The sequence below is a fragment of the Pundamilia nyererei genome, unplaced genomic scaffold (assembly GCF_000239375.1).
Source record: "Pundamilia nyererei isolate P.nyererei 1_Seehausen unplaced genomic scaffold, PunNye1.0 scaffold00213, whole genome shotgun sequence".
Lineage (NCBI taxonomy): Eukaryota > Metazoa > Chordata > Actinopteri > Cichliformes > Cichlidae > Pundamilia > Pundamilia nyererei.
Window position 1 is genome coordinate 835,670 of NW_005187614.1, and position 15,250 is coordinate 850,919.

General features: G+C 41.9%; 2 protein-coding genes across 5 annotated transcripts in view; one reads left to right on the forward strand and one right to left on the reverse strand.

Annotated features, from left to right (window-relative positions):
• Positions 1 to 2,544, reverse strand: part of tdrd7b (tudor domain containing 7 b) — a 15,977-nt gene extending 13,433 nt beyond the window's left edge. The window contains exons 1-4 of the mRNA XM_005748113.2: positions 2,500 to 2,544; positions 1,887 to 2,141; positions 195 to 401; positions 7 to 13 (exon numbers count right to left, since the gene is read on the reverse strand). Coding sequence (XP_005748170.1) covers positions 7 to 13; positions 195 to 401; positions 1,887 to 2,033 — 361 coding nt within the window. The 5' untranslated portion in view covers positions 2,034 to 2,141; positions 2,500 to 2,544. The remainder of the gene's footprint in view (positions 1 to 6; positions 14 to 194; positions 402 to 1,886; positions 2,142 to 2,499) is intronic.
• A 5-nt stretch (positions 2,545 to 2,549) lies between these two features.
• LOC102208384 (dynactin subunit 1-like) lies at positions 2,550 to 15,068 on the forward strand. Of its 4 annotated transcripts, XM_005748098.1 has the most exons (30): positions 2,550 to 2,686; positions 4,405 to 4,470; positions 4,559 to 4,753; positions 4,996 to 5,077; positions 5,183 to 5,214; positions 5,547 to 5,567; positions 7,424 to 7,579; positions 7,762 to 7,785; positions 8,250 to 8,447; positions 8,596 to 8,800; positions 8,951 to 9,029; positions 9,200 to 9,359; positions 9,596 to 9,700; positions 9,868 to 10,059; positions 10,139 to 10,255; positions 10,345 to 10,497; positions 10,636 to 10,796; positions 10,907 to 11,075; positions 11,210 to 11,278; positions 11,468 to 11,680; positions 11,776 to 11,937; positions 12,163 to 12,294; positions 12,387 to 12,512; positions 12,635 to 12,777; positions 12,854 to 13,020; positions 13,322 to 13,440; positions 13,828 to 14,023; positions 14,130 to 14,203; positions 14,305 to 14,394; positions 14,485 to 15,068. In XM_005748098.1, the coding sequence occupies exons 2-30, from the start codon at positions 4,429 to 4,431 to the stop codon at positions 14,620 to 14,622; spliced, it is 3,720 nt and encodes a 1,239-aa protein (XP_005748155.1). In that variant the 5' UTR covers positions 2,550 to 2,686; positions 4,405 to 4,428; the 3' UTR covers positions 14,623 to 15,068. The 4 variants fall into 4 exon arrangements, with proteins under 4 accessions (XP_005748155.1, XP_005748156.1, XP_005748157.1 ...); XM_005748099.1 differs by lacking the exon at positions 5,547 to 5,567; XM_005748100.1 differs by lacking the exon at positions 5,547 to 5,567 and having other exon boundaries at positions 5,183 to 5,209; positions 7,419 to 7,579.
• Positions 15,069 to 15,250: the final 182 nt, after the last annotated feature.

Below are 15,250 nucleotides of genomic sequence, written 5' to 3' on the forward strand. Positions count from 1 at the left end.
CAAAACAAACCACCTGGAAATAGAGAATGCAACAAGCATGCAGTCGTGCTCTAGTGTAATGTAAACATGGTTAAACCCTGCAGGCGTAATGCACATCACACAATGTAACAATCTACCGATGACGTGTTTAAAGAAAGAAAGCAGAAAAATATATATCATCCATCGCCGCTTATGTGAAGCACATCGGCACACACCTCTCCCAAGCGGCTGCGCTCCATGCGGACTAAAGATGGCATGCTGGCTAGAAGAGCATCCAGGTTGCTGTGTCCCATCTGCTTATGTGGTATGTGCTCCCCAGTCAGCTCCTTATACTCTGACTGCAGGTGTGACAATGACACTCCACCTTTGTTGGACTGCAGGATGCCCCGCAGCATTTTTTTTGCCACCTCCGCATCAGCCATCTGAAGAAAAAAACACAAGAACAAACCCAAAACGCAACTTTTTAAACACTTCAGTTCTGAAATCTTTTACTCTGATAATGACGCAAACCCATACTAATGTCCACACAGGCTGGGTTTACGCTGTAGGTCAATGAAGGACTGGTTAGGCAAGTTTTCATGAAGTGTTGATCAGATTTCAAGAAACAAACAGTGTACAGATCAATCTAAATCTCTGTTGCAGACTAAAACTGCAACTGAATTCTGAAGTCATAGTATCAGTAGAGTATTTGCTTTTTCTTTTAGGCATAAAAACCATCCATGACCAAAGCAAGCAAATGTATATAAAAACCTGCTTTTGAAAAATACAGTAAATACAGCAAAGAGCTCCTCTTGTTTGTGTTTTTATTTTGAAAAAGGCTGTTACATTCCATCTCTGCACAAAAATGCTTTCGGTTTCCAAACTAAAGCGCCCTGCAGCGGAATTGAAACATACAGAGCTGCTCCCTTTCGAACTTCAGGCAAAAGTAAAACGAAAACTTTAGGTTTCAACAAGCATTTGGTATCAACTCTCGCTTCTGACCGACATGGAGACACACCCTGAAAGCAGAATTAGGGGTCTCACCGGACACACTGGAGTGTAAACAAGTGGAAATCCTCAACTTGCCCCTTAAAAAATTACAATGACTAAAATTTAGGAATACGCGAGATCGGGCACACTCGGAAAGCGTCAACTTTGCACTTTGGGAAACACACGATATCTGATCTTCTTTCGAAATTGGTCCCCGAAAAATCAATTATTCAAATTAAAGTATTTCTAAATATATTTATCCGTTTAGGTAGTACCGTGATGAAGAAGGTGGTGGAACTGGAGCAGGATGAAGTTAAAGTATCAGACTATTTCAGAATGAGATGGCTTTAGGCCACTTGTTGATATGGCCACTCTGAGCAGCGCAGACAGCAGACGGGAGAGGGATGAATGACGTAACGTGTCACACTTTAACTCCACACCCTCCATCGGGACAAAACTATTTGCTTTAACTTTTTCTGCCTTTATGAGTTTCATGAGCAAAAACTGTGCTTAAGTGGCTCTGAAAAAATACAATCACACCAACAGAGCATACCGGACCCGGTAAATAGCCCGCTTACGCGACCATACTGCGCGCAAAATCGAGTTAAATCCTCCTACCAAAGCCGGGACAGCGGCTAGGTCGAGTTAGTTAAAAACCGACGTCAAAATACCGGAACTACATAAATCCTTCCTTCATAATAAAACAACCGCGATACACCGGTTACCTTTCCCAAGGCAAATGACTAACAATAGCTTTAATTTTGAAAGTAGCTGCCGGAAAGAAGGTTTGCAAGCCCGATTGAAAACTTTTCAACCATCAAATCCGGGAGTAGCCACCCCAAAAAAACAAAAAAAAAACATCACCGGCCAAGCTTTATCAGGAGTTAAAGTTTCTAAGCCCCATGGAAGTTATTCTAAAAGCTACCAGAACAGTCTACCTTGCTCTGCACGGACGAGGTGGTGAAGTCGGGACCTGGTCCAGTCGCTGTGGCGCTGTCACCGCCACGGGGGTTGGCGTCGTTCCCGGTGTGTGCCGGCCGGCAGGCACAGCCTCTCCTCCGCCACCTGATTGGTCGGCTGCGCATAGGCCTCTGGATAATTACACGTCAATACGCATCCAGGGACCCGATACATCCACACCAAAACGGTTGTGTGTGTGCGTGCGTAATAACGCATGAAGGGCCTTCGTGTTACTGTAACACAGATATGTGTAATAAGTGATCAACCTAAAATAAAAATAAAAATAATAACAAGAACATAACAACAGAAGAGAGTTGTCATGTATCCTTTCTTTTAATTTTAACTTATTACTAATATAGCACAGTTAGACTAGTGTATTAATTGTCATGGTTATTTTGTCGAACAGAAAACAAACTGTAAAACAATCTGACTACTTATTTGCCTCCCCTTTAAAATGTGATGATGTGGCTTTTAACCGCCACATTTTTTAATTGAAATCTCAGTAAACCAACAGCAAATCCCATTATTGTATTGTAACGTGTTTTTTCATAACCGCATAAGCTGGGTGTTTTCATTGCAAACAGACTTTACCAGCCACGAGGGGCGCTAGTTCTCCCATTTCTTCTTCTTTTAGTCTGTCAGGTTGCCGGAAGTGACCTGTCAAAAACGGAAAAACTCACCGGATCCGTAAGCTATTTATCCAAAAACACCAGAGGATTATTATTTGCATGAATACATCAAAAGGCTTAATTTAAAGACTGGAATCTGCATATATCAGGTGAGTTGCATTACAAAATACACCTGTGTCATGTTAGCTGTTTAACAGCGCCTTTCTCTCGGACTTTAGCTTGTTGCTAATGTTTCAAACCGTTTTGGCTAGTCAGAGTACCGTATAAGGCTTTGTAAAGCTGTTCTAAATAATTTGTTACGACGTGGTACATAGATAGCATTTAAAAGTGGTTTGGTGTAAAGAGTCAACATTAAAATAGAATTAGCATAATTGTGTGTCGGGACATTTGTCCCCATTGAGTCATTGAGTACTTTGTCATTATTGTTTTGGCTCAAGCCTTTGACTTTCTTTGGATGCATTTACTTTTTGCAAGTGCGTATCTGACTTGTTGCTTCTTAGTTTAAATAAACCTGTAAAGTAGCTTATTTAGTATTCGACCCTATGAGCAACAGTTCGAACGGAAGTAATCGTTAGCCTGTGTGTGTCACCTGTGACCCACCTCAATCTTTAACTTGTTCATTGTTAGCATGTACTAGTCTTGCAAATACCATGGGTTGATATTATGTGAAATGAATGGGAATAATGGCTAAAAGTAATAAAACCGACCTTTTTGTGTGTTTTCATACGTCTCACTTGAATGTCATGTACATTTAGCTGCAGTAAATCAGATTAATGAAAAGTTGATCTCATAGCTGTTTGAATGGGTCCTTAAAGTAACCAACATCCAAGTCTCAGCTGGTTAAAAATTACCCTCCATCTCTCAGTTCAAATCAGCTGTGACGTTTTGTGATCCCTCCCTGTAATCGCACTCTTGTGTTATCCTCCCCTCTCTCTGAAAAAGAGAAGAGCATGGGGAAGTAGAGAAAAAGTTGAGTCTTCTTTCGGCTGCAGTGAAACCGTATTAACCTTTAATTATGGCTTTGAACAGACGTCACTCTTACACTCCCAGGGTGAGTAACATGAGTACTTAACAGCAAATAATGCTGAAATTAATACGACAGTGATAATTTTTGATTAACCAATTTGAAAAGTAACAGTGAGTTATTGCACTATAATGCTAAGAAGTAAGGATTTGTGAGACTCACCATAATGTCGATGTGCAATCCATCCACATCTATTGGCTTCATCAGAGTTGATATGTATTTTTAGTAATTTATAAAAAAGTATAGACAGACCTGTCGATGAGAATAACATTATTGTCTTAATATTTACCACATAAGTAGATTTTTAAAAGGTCTGTTTGTCTAAAACCAACGAATCGGTAGGTGAATTATTTTCATTCGCCGTCTTGTTTTAGTGAGTATAATCCTCTGTCCCAGAAATATTAAACCTCTTCTGATTTATCCTGCCCTGTGGTTCAAACTAAGATAGCATGGATTCACATGCTTGTACATCTCTATAAAAGGATTAGACTTTTACCACAGTCCCAGTTTGTCTTCAATGTGTGCCTTTGTCTGAGCAAGGCAGAGATACTTGCTTGTTTATTGTAGTCCGCACCATATGACTGACTGCAAGTATGCCTCTGTGCTGTGCAGCCTCAGGGCTGTTTTATCATTGAATATTTTCGATTCCTAAGACTTGATGTTAAAGGCTAAAGCAAGGAGAATGATGGTACTTTGGAATTCTTAAATATAAACAATAAATTCTCTAGTGTTTCATAACTTTGGCTTCCTTATTTATTGTCTCTTTCCTTCCCCCCCATTGTACTCCTTATATATTATTGTTTATCTACCCTTTCACCTCTTTCTCTTTACCTGTATCTTCAGCTGACCAGCCCACTGATCAGCAGAATGAGCAGCACAGGAACAGTGGAGAGTAGTAAACCTCCAAAGGTGGGTCCTTTTTCTATGCAGACATAACAAAGGAAGGAATAACATGGCTTATAACTCAAAGAATTTTTATCCACTTTTTGTCTCCCAGATTGGCTCTATAGTCGAGGTGACAGGAAAGGGTCAGCGCGGCACTGTTGCCTACATTGGCGCTACCCTCTTTGCTTCTGGGAAATGGGTGGGTGTCATACTGGATGAGCCGAAAGGCAAGAACGATGGCACCGTACAGGGCAAACGCTACTTCACCTGTGAGGAAAATCACGGCATATTCGTCAGGCAGTCCCAGGTTAGTGACTTACCGGTGGGCACAAGAGGAACTGATGATGGTGTTATGGCATCAGCACTGAACTGTAAAGATCCAAACAGGCAGATGACATAATAAATGTACAAATGTGGCAGACTGACATCTTTTATTCTCAACTTTTCTTCTGTTTTCTGTCCGTATTTGTTCATTATTCAAAATCAAGCTTTGTAATTTGTGTTTTTTCGAATGTTGTCCTGATTACACACTTTTGTTCCATTGTACAGATCCAGGTGGTAGAAGATGGCTCCAGTGCCACCTCACCAGATACCCCTGAGTCTGGAATAGCAAAGACACTTAAGCAAAAAGGTGAGCAAGGACAACAACTGATACTCACGTTTCTAAAACATAATGCCTCAAAGTAAGTATTGATAACAAGAGTGTGCAATAAATTATTTTATTATTTTTTTCTAGACATCCCTGAAACTCCCAAAACAAGCAAACAGGTAGGCAAACACATTTTTGATCTCACTTTTTTTAATTTGTCAATTAAGTAAAAATGCGACAAGTCGGTTACTTGGTTTTTAATATTGGTGCATGTACTTTGGATTAAACAAACATCCAAATAACCCCTAAATTTAAAATTTTAATTGTGAGAGTTGTTATTAAAATGTGATCAGTTTGACCCCACTAGTTGTGACATTCGTTGCAGACCAGCCGTTTGTTGTTGTTTTTTAGTTTTGGTTTTTTTCCTCCTTTATGATGCCATGTTGTTTGTTTCGGCTCTCAGCTGCCGGGCTGAATTCTCATGTTTTGTTTTTCTGGATACCTCTTTCAGCAACCAGCGAGCATTAAAAAGGTAGAGCTATATTTAAATTCAGCACGTTTGCTTGGTCTGCGTTATACTCGTGCTAATGCAGCAGTTCATCTTTTTGCACTTAAGCTCTTTATCTGTTGACATTTGCATGGGTCATAAAGACATAACTTGTGATAGGTGCCATTTTCAGTGCATTCTCTTTTGGTTTCCCCACTTTACTTTCATTAAGCTTTTTTTTTTTTTTTTATTCTGGTGAAGGCATTTTGTGTACATGCGTAGACGACAACACGGTGACAGTTTCAGGTTCTCCTGATGCTGTTCATGTCAGTTCTCTTTGTGTCATAATTCAATGAATTCTTTTTTTTCAGTTTTACATTGTTGCATGATCTCAGTTTTTTCGTGTCCCTGTGATCTCTCAAGATTAACTTTGCTCTTGATGATTTTAAATGGTGCATGCAGCTACACTATGTGGACAAAAGTACTGGGCCACCTACACATTACACCGACAGCAGCTGCTCGACCATGGAAACTGTGGAAACCCAGTTTGATGTTGATGCCGGAGAAAGTTTGGAACCTTGCAGTTTTAGAGTCGGTAGATAGTTTGTGGCTTTTATGCACTGTGTGTCTCAGCACTTGGCTCGCCTGCTCCTTAACTTTGGTGGTGTGCCAAGCTATGACTGAGTTGCTGAAGTTAATTTCAGAACATTTCCAGTTTTTGCAGATTTTCGAGGGAAGAAATTTCACAGACTGACTTGTTGCAGTGGTGGCACCCTGTTACAGTATACGCTAAAATTCAGCAAGTGCTTTAGAATGACCCATTCCTTCATAAATGCTTGTAAAGGCAGGCTGCATGGTTGGGGACTTGAGTTAATACACCTGAATTCAAAGATTCATGGCCCAGTGCTTTTGACCATATGCTGTATTAAAGTAATGATCTGTGAATACAAAACTAACAGCAAATGCTTCTTACGTGCTTCTAATCTCTTATCTTGCCTTACCACTGGATGTATGTATATCTGTGTGTGTGTGTGTGTGTTTTTGTGTGTGTGTGTGCGTGTGTGCGTGCACGCATCTGCTCCAGTCCTCTGCCCGCCGCTCAGCAAAGGTGAGCTCGCCTACAGCAGAGTGGAGAGGACAAATGGAATGCAAATACATGAGTTAATTCTGAAAAGTTTGATTATTTTAATGTTTGAACAGTAGACTCTGGGACCATAAGAAGCAGATTTCTCCTTATGAAATACTTGACATTGAAAGAATTGTATGAGTAATAGTTACTTGAGGTGTGTGATCTTTCGTTGACTCAGGAGGGGCAGACTAAAAACAGGATGTTAATATCACTAACCTGGTTGTGTATGATAACATTAAGGGGTAGTACTAAAAGCTTTCGTTATTCATCTTCAGTCTAACCTGCATTTAGTTTAAGTAACCGCTCTGACACAGTTTCTATGATCACACTGTGGCAGTGGAAAACGCCGCGTCTCACATCAGCTACCTCCCTCCCCTCCCTCCTGGTCCGTCCCTCCAGCCGCTCCAGCCTGTCGCTCAGGGTACGCTCCGTCGTGTCATAGAGCTTCAGCTGACACCTCACAGGGAGCGGGGTGAAGCACATTACTGACATTATGGCACAGGTGTATACTTGCAGGGTGGTGTCTCATGTAAGGGACACTGGGAGGTGATTATATTTGGTAATCATTGTATCACATTCATTTCACAGATGAATCTTCCAACGTCCACTGGGTTTATTGAAGGTTCTTGTTCACTGTGGTCCAAACTCCTGTTTTGATAGTTGGATTGTTTGCCGATGCTTTACAGCACACCTCTTCTTCTTTTTTTGCCCGGTTTATTTTTAAACTTCTCCCGCTCGTCACAGTCCGTTCATAATCTGCTTTCGTCAACAGGCGTCTCGTGAGAGTCTCGCATCCTCTCTGTCTGGTGATGTCAGTGAGGCGGGCCTGTCCTCCCAGCAGGGTGCTCTGGGCGCCCCTGTCATACCTCAGCCCAGCGGGTCACCTGCAGCAGCAGCAGCTGCTTCTGTTCCAGCTACTCCAAGCAAGGTAGGCCATTAACCTAAAGAAGAGGCTCTTCTTAGAGAAAGGAAAGAACTTTACTGAGGTTCATGTTCAATCCTCTCAGTTCTGTCAGCTCATCTCATCTCCATTTTTAATTTTTTAAATTTTATTTCTTATTTATGATTAAATTGATTTTTGTTATATTTCATCCGTCTTATTATAACCAGGTGGAACCTGCCATATCCAAGCAGGTAGAGTTTCTTAATGGCTACATGCATGCTGATGATGCCTGGCATGTGTTTACTAACAACATCAGGGGGGAAAACTTATCCTCAGCAGACCTTCTCGATACTTATCCATGGTTTTCAAATGTCCTCACAGGGAATTTTCTGGTGATGACACATGGTTTAGTTTGGGGCACTTAAAGAAACATCCTTACATCACTGTCTCTACGGGAAATGGTTGAACTGTAGGAATCTCTCTCTCTCTCTCCCTCCCTTTCCCTTCAATAAAATAAAATGAAAAATTCTTTGCAAAGGAATTTGGAGTAACATCGTATATGTTATACATCATGCGTCTGGGATTTTAGTGGTGGGACTTGATTAATGTTTTGCTTTTTTGGTCCCCTTTTCAAAAGTAGATTCTAGGGAAGTAGATGAGGTTCAGTTAATGGATTAATTTTGTTGGTCCCGTCTTGCCTCTAATCACGTCATAGGAGGAGGAATCACTGCGAGCTCAAGTCAAGGACCTGGAGGAGAAACTGGAGACTTTGAAGATGAAGCGAACAGAAGACAAAGCCAAGCTTAAGGAACTGGAGAAACACAAGATCCAGTTGGAGCAGCTTCAGGAGTGGAAGAACAAGATGCAGGAGCAGCAGGCCGAGCTGCAGAAACAACTCAAAGAGGCCAAGAAGGTAGACTGGAATGGATGAACTTAAATAGTCATCGGTGCTACAGTGTGATGTCTTTTTTTTTTCTCAAGGTTTTGGGAATGAAAGAACAACCTCTTAACTCATCAGGCTTGCCAGTTTAATGCTTTATTTATACCTTCTTACTTCACAGGAAGCCAGGGAGGCACAGGAGGCCAAGGAGCGCTACATGGAGGAGATGTCTGACACGGCAGATGCCATAGAGATGGCCACGCTGGACAAAGAGATGGCAGAAGAGAGAGCAGAATCGCTCCAGGTTGAGGTGGATAGCCTGAAAGAGAAAGTGGAGGAGCTGTCAATGGACCTGGAGATCCTTAGGCATGAGATTTCAGAGAAAGGTGCGTTTGGGGAAAAAAAAAGCAGCATGTTTATAATAACCACTGCTATTCAAGTCATCCACAAGGTCTTCTTATGTATTCTGTATCCATCTCATTTCTGCTCACTTCTCATCAAGTGCTGTCCTTTCTGTGCACTGTTTCCTGCTGCAGGCTCAGATGGAGCTGCCTCCAGTTACCAGGTCAAGCAGCTGGAGGAGCAGAACAGCAGACTCAAGGAGGCGCTGGTCAGGTCAGTAGCAAATACCTTTTTAAACGAAGGTATTTGCCTGCTCTTTGTTACACTGCGTACAGATAAATAAAAAAAGAAATCACATTAACCTGTCTTAACTCGTAAAAAAGCAGTAAGAGAAGACAAGTCGTAAAAAACAAATAAAATCCTTCTTTCTGGTTCCTCCCCAGGATGAGAGATCTGTCTGCTTCGGAGAAACAGGAACACGTGAAGCTTCAGAAGCAGACGGAGAAGAAGAACGTGGAGCTGGAGACTCTGAGGACTCAGAAAGAAAAACTGCATGAAGAAGTCAAGCAGGCAGAGGCTACAATCGATGAACTGAAGGAACAGGTAAAGGATGTATACATAAATACAGAAAGGCAATGGTTTATTTAGCTTCACAGTAGCTCATAATACATGGTAAAAAATATTTATTGAGATTAGTCATTGACAGCAAAGATGCATGTCCTTAATCTGACAAATTGTGAGACTTATTTGTGGAAACTAAAGACGTGTGTGTGTGTGTGTGTGTGTGTGTGTGTGTGTGTGTGTGTGTGTGTGTGTGTGTGTGTGTGTGTGTGTACCAGGTGGATGCTGCTCTGGGCTCAGAGGAGATGGTGGAGACCCTGACGGAGAGGAACCTCGACCTTGAGGAGAAAGTCAGAGAGCTGAGAGAAACCGTGACTGATCTGGTCAGTGCTGATGTATTTATAATAGCTGATGTATTTATAATCGATCTAATAGAATCCAACTGACACTCCTTAAATCTCCAACATGACACATCCAGGTGTGAGGAAAAGGTTTGAATGAGATATTTATAGCAGACCAACCACTTTTTTTTTTCTTTTTGCATTAACAGGAAGCCATCAATGAGATGAATGATGAGCTCCAGGAGAATGCCAGAGAAACAGAGATGGAGCTGAGGGAACAGCTCGATCTGAGTGGAGCAAAGGTCAGAGAGGCAGACAAAAGGGTGGAAGCTGCCCAGGAGACTGTAGCTGATTACCAGCAGACCATCAACAAATACAGAGAACTCACTGGCTCACTTCAGGTAGGTGGATGGAGGGGTAATTCTGCAGGACTGCAGTTCTATTGTCCTGATGCTGTAAAAGGTTTGTTTTGTGCATTAGGAGACCAACAGGGAGCTGATCAGTCAGCAGAATGCAAATGCAGAACAAGTTCAGCAACCACCTGCTGAGCTGTTTGACTTTAAGATCAAGTTTGCAGAGACCAAGGCTTACGCCAAGGTAAGAGAGCTCCATGGTGACATACAACCTCGGTGCCAGTGCTGTTGGTTTTCTTTATTTAAACAACTAACCTCACTCTTTGTCTCCAGGCCATTGAGATGGAGCTGAGGAAAATGGAAGTAGCTCAGTCGAACAGACAGGTGTCCCTCCTCACCTCCTTCATGCCTGACTCCTTCCTTCGCCATGGTGGGGACCATGACTGCATTCTGGTTCTCCTGCTTATTCCCAGGCTCATCTGCAAGGTATGAGGCAGACACATGACAGGTTTGAATTCTTGTGCTCGATTTTAAAATTACCTGGTTGTAGTGCGTTTTTCAAAGAGCTTTCCCAAATCCTTACTCGGCTGTGTCTGTATGTGGTCGATATCTCCTCGTCCGAAGGCTGAACTCATCAGTAAACAGGCACAGGAGAAGTTTGACTTGAACGGGAACCCGGTGCAGGGAACAGGGCTGAGAGGGCCTCCGGGAGAACAGCGCAGTTTCGCTTCAGGACTGGTCTACTCCCTCAGCCTGCTGCAGGCCACCCTGCATAAATATGAACAGTAAATATCGCAGCTTTACCAATAAAGATGCAGGAATAAAATAGGTGAACATACCTTCATCACTGGGTCGATGTGTTTTACTCTTTTCCTTTTTCCCTGCACTCGTTTAGGGCTCTGAACACCTGCAGCGTGGACGTTTTTAAGCGCATGGGAACCCTTTACTCTGAAATGAGTTTCCATGAACGCTCTCTGGATTATTTCATAGACCTGCTTCATAAAGATCAGCTGGATGAGACCGTTCAGGTGGAACCTCTCACTAAGGCCATCAAGTACTATCAGGTAACGCAGGGATGTGTTTTACATTAAAACTTCACAGCTGGAAATTTCAGTTGTCGTATAAATTGTGTAACTGTAGATGTCAGTGAGTTCATAACATGTTCATTATATCAAGTATCTGTTATATTGTCTTCCAGCAACTGTATAGTGTCCATCTGGCAGATCACACTGAAGACTGCACAGTGCAGCTGGCTGATCACATTAAGGTACATCAAGCATGTTTAGCAAAGTTAAAAAGATTTCTACGGTTTCACTTGTAATGCAGGGCTATAAACCAGAAATAACACTATTATAAAAAAAGTTTTTTTTAATATGTCCAAAATTTATAAATCTGTAAGGAAAAAGAAGTGTCGGGTTTTCCTTTAAAATGACACATGCTGCCTTTTCACCTCCAGTTTACTCAGAGTGCCTTGGACTGTATGGTAGTGGAGGTAGCTCGTCTGCGCGCCTTCCTGTCATCAGGACAGGAGAGCTCTGGTTTAGCAGTTCTTCTGAAGGACCTGGACACCTCGTGTTCTGATATCAGACAGTTTTGTAAGAAGATCCGCCGTCGCATGCCCGGAACAGATGTAGCTGGAGTCCCCGCTGCTCTCAGTTTTGGACCAGAGGTACAGAAACATGTCATACAAACCAACACACCATTGCTGATTGGGATCTGTATAATTACAGCTGTACACCTGACATGTCTCTCCTCATATGGCAGGTTTCAGAGACGTTGACCGAGTGCAGGCGTCAGTTGACCCGTGTGGTTGCGGTACTTCAAGAGGTAGCTGCAGCTGGAGCTCAGATGGTTCCTTCGCTGGGAGAACAGGAAGGTCTCAATGCTCTTAAACTGGAGGATATTGCCTGCAAGGTTGTGGAGCAGGTACTTTCACATTTAACAGCTGCTCAGTCCTCTTTAAAAGGCAAAACCTCCTTTTTTTGTTTTAGGGAAATGTAAGGACTTATAGTTCTAGTTAATTGGCACGCTTAGCACATCAGAGGTTTGATCGTGAGTTCTGAGCATTTTGCACAACATCAGTAGGTAGTGTATTAAGCACTGTTGATTTAATCTCTTGCGATTATCACCATCTGCTTTCTGTTCTCTAAGGTATATGGCTCCCATGGTGTAAATGGCCCAGAGTTACTGCGGCAGTCTTGCAGCTCTGTCATCACCACCATGAACAAGATGGCTACAGCCATGCAGGAAGGAGAGTATGATGCTGAAAAACCACAGGGAAAGGTATTTGTATGGTTGAACAGTTTCACAGTACTCATTTCACATGAAGTCCCCAGTTTGGGACTTTTCAGACTAATTCTCACTTCACCAATTAGACTCTTCCAGTGGAAATGAGAGCAGCCACAGTCAGGGCAGAAATGACTGACGCCGAAGGTCTGGGAGTCAAACTAGAAGACCGAGAAACCGTCATCAAGGAGCTCAAGAAGTCTCTCAAGATTAAGGTAACATGCTGAAGGAAAGTTGTGTAAAAGGACCTGCCACTTCGAAGTGAAAGGGACTGGAAAGATGAAAACTGAACCGACAGGTATAACAAGCATGGCACTGTATCTCCTTTTTATCTCAGGGTGAGGAGCTGAGTGAGGCCCATGTCCGCCTCAGCCTCTTGGAGAAGAAGCTGGACACCTCCACCAAAGATGCTGATGAACGTGTGGAGAAGATTCAGACCAAATTGGATGAGAACCTTGCCCTGCTGAAGAAGAAAGAAAAGTAGGATTAATAAACAATGAAATTTTCCTCTCCATATTTTCCTCCTCATTTGACCCTCCCCGTTACTCTTCTCCAGGGAGTTTGAGGAGACGATGGATGCTCTGCAGGCTGATATTGACCAGCTAGAGGCTGAGAAGGCAGAGCTGAAACAACGACTCAGTAACCAGTCAAAGATGACCATTGAAGGCCTGAGAGGTCCACCTGCCTCAGGAATTGCCTCCATCGTTCAGGGATCAGCAGGAGGTGAAGTTCCCACTTCTTATTTATGCTCATTTCTTCTCAGCAGCTGAATTGATGGTGTTTTATATTTGATGGTGGTTTATATTAATGTCACATGTAATTGTTCTATCCAGAGAAAAGCAATTGCAATTAACTGGATTTTATAAGAAGTCTTGCAAAAATTGAGTATGTTCTATTACAGTGAAACTTTTCCTACCAGACTTTAGTCAGATTTTAACTAAATGAAAGTGAGGAGAATCGGCACCATCTAAGGAGAACCACAAGGTGGCGTTGTTTCCACAATCATTTTATGTTTCCCCATCAGGTCTGCCTCCCTCTATGGGAGGGCCAATGCAGGTGGTGGACTCTCCTCTCCTCAGGCAGCAGATTGAGGCCCAGAGGCTGGGTATTAAACACCTTAAGAATGAAAACAACAGACTCAAGGTATGCTAGATTCAAGCGTGTGTATGTGTGTGGATTTACAGAAGCCGTCTTGATTTCATCATTTTTTTTTGTATATTTGTCACGCTTAAATGTTTCAGATCATCAAGTAAATGGTAATAAAAGACAAAAATAACCAGAGTATAAACAAAATGTTTTTAAATTACATTTTTTTGTGGTTTAAAAAAACAAACAAAAACAATTTCTTTGTCTAATATTAACTTGTTCGATAATCTGAAACATTTTTAACAAATATGCAAAAAAAGGAATTTAAAAAAAATAGGGCAGATACTTTTTATGACACTGTGTGTGTGTGTGTGTGTGTGTGTGTGTGTGTGTGTGTATTTGTATCAAAACAAAACTATAATAATAAACTACATAAATTTACAGGCAGAGAAAATGAGAGCCCAGCTAGCCTCCCTGCCGCCGCTCCGCCCTCCTAAACTCCCACAAGTTTCTAAAGAAAGCTCCATGCCTCCAGAGGGACTAAACACAGGGATATACAGAAGGACTGACCAGCTGCTAGCAACCCTGCTCAAGCTGAGTGCCGAGGTTAAAGTGGTGGACATCACTGGAAAGACGGCAGGTATGTGGACACAGAGGTTTTAAGTATTTTCATATTCTGAAGAAGACTTTTGTGAGTTTGCTAAATGCATTGAGCAATTATTTTATGACTCCTTCATTTCTTACAGTTAGTGCAAGCGCTCAGCTCCTGGAGCAGACAGCTCGTCTGCAGAACCTCAGTGATGCTCTGGATAAACTCAAGGTGCTGCTTCAAAAAATAGTTTCTATTACACAATCCTTATGTTGTCTTGTTATCTGACAGCAGTGCGAAAACAAGCAGTCTGACCAAGTCTCCTGTTTCAGGGTGAGGTAGCCGAACATGTGGTCTCATATCAGCCTGGAGCAAAGGCTTCTTCTGACTTTGCCACATTCCCAGTCACCTCTTTTACTAAGGTATTACTATAGTAGTATAAAAGAATATAAATGATTCATGTTATACAGCAGTGGAAAATATATATCATGTGCATATTTTTTGTTTCCTAGGCCAAGGAAGAGAAGAAGGGAGACACTGTATTCATTGGCCGTGTTGCGATTCCATGCACCCGTGGACAGGAACAAGTCCACCGTCTCGTCCTATCAAAGCCGCAGTTGCAGCAAGTGCACAGTCTCCTCATGGTTTAGAGCAGTAGGATCACACAGCAGAGTACCGTCTTATTCCAGCTAACACTTCAGCATTCCTCCTATTTGTCTTTTTCACTTTTCTCAGGAAACTGTTTCCACTTATAGCACTAATATTATCGACCCAGAGAAGTGTCTTTATAAAAGTGATTGTTTTTCTGGATTTCAAGACTCCCGAATGTCACTAAGGTGTCATGATTTCAGTATTGAAGAAGTTTCTGTACCAATGTTCACTCTGTGCAAATGGGAAGGACTACAACACAATTTTTACTGCATTTGCAATGACTGATAGTTTGTTCCTTTGTATGTTTTGTATTTGTGCAAGTCAGACAATAAAAGATAGCAGCCCAATTCTGAGCAAGAAATACTCAAATGTATGTTTACGTTTATACTTGTAAGCTGATATTACAGTGTAAACTTTCACTAATATGATAAAGTGCCAGCTGACAGTTTGTCTGCTCATTTTGGTTTCAACCTCATTAACTTAAAAGTATCTCAGCAAAAAAAAGAAAAAAAAGTGTATGAAACATTCAAAGGAGCTTTGCAGACACAACCACATTAACTATAGCTGTTAATAAGTGTTCAGGGTTTACCCCCCCCCCACCAAATCTATACTATATCCAACCTGTGA